The 6,359-nt window shown below is 37.3% G+C and overlaps 1 protein-coding gene across 1 annotated transcript in view; it reads left to right on the top strand.

Moving 5' to 3' along the window:
- LOC144439998 (B-cell receptor CD22-like) overlaps window positions 1-691 on the top strand; it is a 6,966-nt gene extending 6,275 nt beyond the window's left edge. The window contains exon 7 of the mRNA XM_078129227.1: window positions 405-691. Within this exon, the coding sequence (XP_077985353.1) occupies window positions 405-691 (287 nt within the window). The remainder of the gene's footprint in view (window positions 1-404) is intronic.
- Window positions 692-6,359: the final 5,668 nt, after the last annotated feature.

The raw sequence follows: 6,359 nt of genomic DNA on the forward strand, positions 1-6,359 counted from the left end.
CAATTCATACACTTGCTTTCAGACATATGTTTTGGAAAAGTCTTGTCGATTCTAAAATTAATTTCATGCGAATTTAAACTTACTCCGACCGCATCCTAAAGGATTTTGGTAGTCGAAACATATTTCATTTCCCGTGTTGTTAGAACTGTGGGTTTTGGCATTCCTTCTAGCCACATATGTAGTTAGGTTTGTGCGACGTGCTAGGTGATACAGGGACAGGTGCAACTCTACTTCGCACCACTTTCCGTTGGCCTCTGCTTGTTTCTGCGATATTCGTGGTCGTAAATCATCACTGATGAGGTTGTAAAATTCCGGGTGTAGTCCCCGATATTTACTGTGTGTTCGAGATAGGCAAGGATGTTGACTTCATATCGGTGCTTTTTGTTTATCCTGCCAATTGACAGATGCGCCCACCGTGATAGTGTCTGGTGAAACAACGAGTAAAGAAACGGAGGAAGTAACCCTGCAATGTATGATTGATGCAAACCCAAATACTAGTGTCATGGTGAAGTGGATCAAGGATGGCAACGCTATATCAACTGATAGAATACTCACACTGTCTGGTGTCAACCGTTCAGATGCTGGTCAATATACGTGTATAGCCAACAATACCTTCTATGACAATTCAACTGGCCATGGTGAAGCAGCTATGGATATTGTTGTCCAATGTAAGTGGCATAAAAACATCTAGATGACATTTATCTTACCTCTGGTACAAATGATATGAGACAACACCAACTAGCGTGTGCACATGTAATTTAAACAAATAAGAATGTCAATAGCTTGTAGTACTATTATATTAAGAAGCACGTGCACATCTAACAATAGACCAAACTTAAGAGTAGTGTTACAAAAAACAAGTACATATGATATCATTACCCATACAGTAGTTAAAACGTATAGGAGTTTATACTATGCAAAGAAGGCGAGGATATACCATTACATTTTTTCGTCGATTCCAATCCACCATCACATATTAAATGGACTAAAGATGGAGAGACAAAGTCGAACAAACTAATGAATGAAATCAATGACGTCAGACGTGAAAACACGGGCAATTATAAATGTACAGCTAATGTTACATTCTACTTTTGAATATGTATGTATAAACTTTGTCGACACTGTGAGAGATGGAAGAGCTGTGTCAGTTTAAGTACATTATCATTGAATACATGTAGGACCATATAAGACGGCTAGACTATTCAGTCTAACCTGAAATATGACATCACAGTTTTTCAAAATACTAGATATCATGGATATTAGAAAGTAAAGGATGAATAGCATTTATACACTGAATTATATGTAAAATAACTCACACAAATGCGTTCATTTAAAAATAAACTACACATCATTGTCGAGAATCTAGGTGCGGGTTCATATAGATTAGCAGATGACAAAACAAAGCGTGTTGTTACTCGAGAGTTCATAAATGTCACGGAAAATTATATATTACGAAAATTTGACTTTCAGCTGACACAAATTCGTGAAGGTGTGCAGTCAGATTTTGAAATTGTGAGATAAGAAATAAGATGAAATCTGGAGGAGTTTGGAAACAGTTGTGCGGTGGGTCTTGGTGGGGCTTGCCATAGTGACAAGTCTGGGGCAATAACAACCTGATTTCAGTTCAGGAAGGACCGTAAAGTAGGAGGGATGTAAGAATCGATGAATACGGATAGAAAACACACACCATCCAAAAAATGTGCAAATAAATCCAAAGTGAAATCGAATTTTTGACAGTGTATCGATCGCTTGTATAAACTACGACCTTCATACAGAGTAACAAGACTTTTGAAATCATAAATACAATGACAACTACACGCCATGTTTACTCAAAAGGGTGTAAAACGGATAATGTCATCAGTGTGTGAGTAACAATTTAGCAACATTATCATACATGTATGCTCAACACATGAGTCGCACGACAATGTTGTCGACAATATATAATCGATTGTTCATGTATAATTGCAGTTTCTCTTGTTGATTATAATGATATATTCCAGTATACAAATAAACTAGATTTTCGAGGATTTTCTATAACGGTGCTTGTGTGTCTCTGTGTCTGACTGTGTCTGCCTGTCTGTGTTTGTGTGTCTGTGTCTGACTGTGTCTGCCTGTCAAACGAGGCAAACGAGAGATGTGGTTAGTCAGTCAGTCAGTCAGTCAGTCAGTCAGTCAGTCAGATAGAGACATACAGACAGACAGACAGACAGACAGACAGACAGACGTACGGTGAGTGAGCAAGTCAGTCAGACAGTCACTCACTCACTCATGGAGTCAGTCAGTCAGTCAGTCAGTCAGTCAGTCAGTCAGTCAATCAATCAATCAATCAATCAATCAATCAATCAATCAATCAATCAATCAATCAATCAATCAATCATTCATTCAGTCAGTCATTTAGTCAGTCAGTCAGTCAGTCAGTCAGTCAGCTAGATAGCCAGTCAGTCAGTGAGCTAGCCTGTCAGTCAGTCAGTCAGTCAGTCAGTCAGTCAGTCGGTTGTTACAAAATATATATCATACTTTAGTCATCGTGAAGATAGTCTGCAGTGAATGTAAAATTTAACATTGTCTGGCCGCAGTTGGTCACCATAAAACTGTTTATAAACTTGGGAGACTTAGATTTGGATATTATAATCACTGTAACAAAAGTGTTTGTTGCAATATGTCATGGAATCTGTCTCTTGCCCCTTAATGAAGGGCATTGAATTTTGTAAGACACTTAGTTAAAGATTAGAAAAAATAATATATTTGATTTACCGGTAAATTGGTTGTAATAAGTTTATGTTTGCCAAGTAAAACCATGTTCCATTCAAACGACGTTTAGTTAGTATCGTTTAGGGTAGAGGATATGCTTCTATTAAAGGTATAAGTTTGAACATAATTTGTTATAATTGTGGAGTAGCATCTGAATAGGGTAAGTAAAGATGCATTGAATATAATATCGTGATGATCTGAACGCATCAAAAACATACCATAAACAATTATTATATCAAGGCTAGATAGTAAAATAATGTTTATTACAACGTTTATTCCATTTACAAATCCCCGGGTTATGAATACAGTGAGAAATTGAATCAAAGTTAACTAATAAAACAGAACTGTATTAAAACTTAAAGCGTATTCTGCGAAATCGACTGTAGGTTATGAACAGTTCTTTTTTACGATGCACGAATGTCAGTCAGTCAGTCAGTCAGTCAGTCAGTCAATCAATCAATCAATCAATCAGTCAGTCAGTCAGTCAGTCAGTCAGCTAGCTAGCTAGCTCGCCAGCCAGCCAGCCAGCCAGCCAGCCAGTCAGTCAGTCAGTCAGTTAGTCAGTTAGTTAGTTAGTTAGTTAGTTAGTTAGTTAGTTAGTTAGTTAGTTAGTTAGTTAGTTAATTAGTTAGTTAGTTATTCAGTCATATATTCATGTTCTATGGGCATATCTTTTCTCATGTATTTGACTTTCAATAGGACGTCTTTGTGGTATCTCCTCATAAGATGACCAAAATAGTGTATTGAAGCTTTCTGTGCACATTTCTTGTGCAAAATGTAAATCTGTTTCACATAAGATCTGAGGGATATACACATTATTTCTAGTATAACAAACAACACTAATAAAGATATAACCATATAAGTGTACACACAAGAAAAGCAACATTATATACCAGAAATTCAAAACATAAATGAAATAATTGGCAGATACAATGCATTTGGTCGAGGGTAGCAATCTGCTGACACAAAATAAACGATAGATATAACAGAGACACAGATCAGATGATAATCAAATATAAAGGTAAGGGTTTTCACTTGGATAAATAGGTATATTGACAATGTCAACAATATATTTGGTTAGTAATATTAACAATATACTTACAAGTCAAAGTGTAGCACAACCTAAAAGAAACATTCATAACCTTAGGCATGTAGGCATTCAGTGGATTATGAAATGATGAAATACAGTGGTTGTAATGTACAGTGACTTCAACCCTGAATGTGACTGATAATACCGCCACCTAGAGCCTGTTTCATCTTAACCTATAAAATTACCACTCTAAGGCAAGTGGCAGTCGCCAACCACGACAACTTAGCCTATGCTTATTAGTAAGGGTTTACATGTGACGTTCAAGTCATTACCAATACGTCGATTGCCATACGCAATTGATATTTTCAAATTTTAGTTATTTCATAAAATCAATACAGGATACGCAATGCTAGGTGAGCAATTACGACACTTTTGTCGTCGTATGGGTTTGAATGAATATCTTGAATAAATAGAAAGATTAATCTTGTTTGTGGTAAATACATGCGATGTGTGTTTAACATTAATACAAATTCATCACCATGGCAACGGTAAACAATTTATGTACATGTTAGGGACCGGTCAGTTTCTCCAGCCTGGGGGGGGGGGCGGTGGATTCTTAAATCGGACCGACAAAAAGTCACTGACCCCCCCTATCTGTAAAACCAAAAACAAGCTGACCCCCCCTATCACTTAATTCTAAAACATGATGACCCCCCCCCATATATAATAATCGCATGACAGGTATTTTTTTATCGTGACTCAGTGTGGACTGCTTGACTGTCTTGCATCTACTTTATAAGATCCCAGGTTAGCACTATCATATTTATAATTATTGACTACACAGGGTAAATATATTCGAAAAGGAGTTTAATAGCATCTTGGCAGTGAAGGGTAGGAAAGCTTGAGAAGGGAATATGTACATCTCTTATGGGGGTCCTAGGGGGTCTCCCCCTAGAAGCCCAGGAGGTTTTTAACTCTGAAAAGTCAATTTTGAGACTATTCAGACATTTTCAGAAAATAATTTCCAAGCTTTCAAGACAGCACCAACATGTAAAATGCAACTACATAAGGTTGAAATATTTTTGAAATATAGTTTGATAGGATCTTGACAGTAAGAGGTAGGGGGAAGATCTTGAGACTAGGATGTGTACACCTCATGTGTGTGGGGGGGGGGGTCCTAGGGGGTTTCCCCCTAGAAGCCCCGGAGGTTTTTAACTCTGAAAAGTCAATTTTGAGACTTATATTCAGACCCTTTCAGACAATAATTTCCAAGCCTTACAAGACAACACCAACATGTTAAAAGCAACTACATAGGGTTGAAATACTTTTGAAATATACTTTGATAGCATCTTGACAGTAAGAGGGGAAGAGCTTGAGACTGGGATGTCCACCTCATGTGGGGGGTCTGAGGGGGTCTCCCTCTAGAAACCCTGGAGGATTTTTACTCTTAAAGCCAATATTTAGGCTATTCAGACCCTTTCAAGCAATAACTTAATCCATGCTTTACAAGACAGCAAGTATCAGAAACTATTCTTTATAACTTACACTAAGGGTTGAAATATGTTCTTAAAAAGTTTAAATGGCATCATTATATACATGTAGTAAAGGTCAGCACATCTATAATGGTAGTATCATTGGTAGGGGAGATTTGGAGTTTAAGGCAATTTTAGACTATCTTGGCAAACGTTTCAGATCTTGAAAAGACAATATCATATCAAATTAGAATAGGGTTAAAATATTTAAGAAAAGTTTAATACCATTATGACAGTAAAAAGGTTGTTGGTGCATCTGATTGTTGGTTGAATGTATGAGTGACCTCTGGGGGTGAGGGAGTCCTTGGGGTTTCCCCCTGGCAGATCTGGAGTTTTTTGCTTGAGATACTAAGGCAATGTTTAGGTTATTCATAACCATTGAGGTAATATTTCCAAGCTTCGAAAAGCTAACATAAAATGGACACGTAACATTAGTATATAGGGGCATTAATATTGCATGTATAATAAAGTCACCGGTATGTTAGAGAACTTTAGGTGGTCATACCTAGTGTATAATAGTAACTGGAATCTGATGAGATGTGGTGATTTGTAGTGTCAATAGCATGATGAGTAGAACAATTTAGATTAACTTCATTTATAAACTATCTATGAAAATTACCATTACGAAACCTTCAAGTTCACTTTTGCCCCAAACTGCAATATAAGTGAAGCATTGATTGTGAAACAGCCAAGCATTTACATGACATGTTCTGTAACTAGTGTGGTAGCTAGGTAATACCGGTACATGTACAATGTATATGAATATGTATAGTTAGGTTTGAACTAATAAGTAATGTTAAAGAATTCATGTAAGAAACAGGGACAAGAACAAATATTGACATGTACCACATTTCAGACAAGGCTATATGCCATTGTAGAAAGGATTTTTTTCTTCCATCACAATCTAAAACACAATGACCCCCCCTTCCACAATTTTCAAAACAGCATGACCCCCCCTACTGCCAATTTCAAAAACAGGGTGACCCCCCCCCTACCAATCCACCGCCCCCCCCCCCCCCAGGCCGAAGAAACTGACCGGTCCCTTA

This window comes from Glandiceps talaboti, chromosome 9, assembly GCF_964340395.1.
Source record: "Glandiceps talaboti chromosome 9, keGlaTala1.1, whole genome shotgun sequence".
NCBI lineage: Eukaryota > Metazoa > Hemichordata > Enteropneusta > Spengelidae > Glandiceps > Glandiceps talaboti.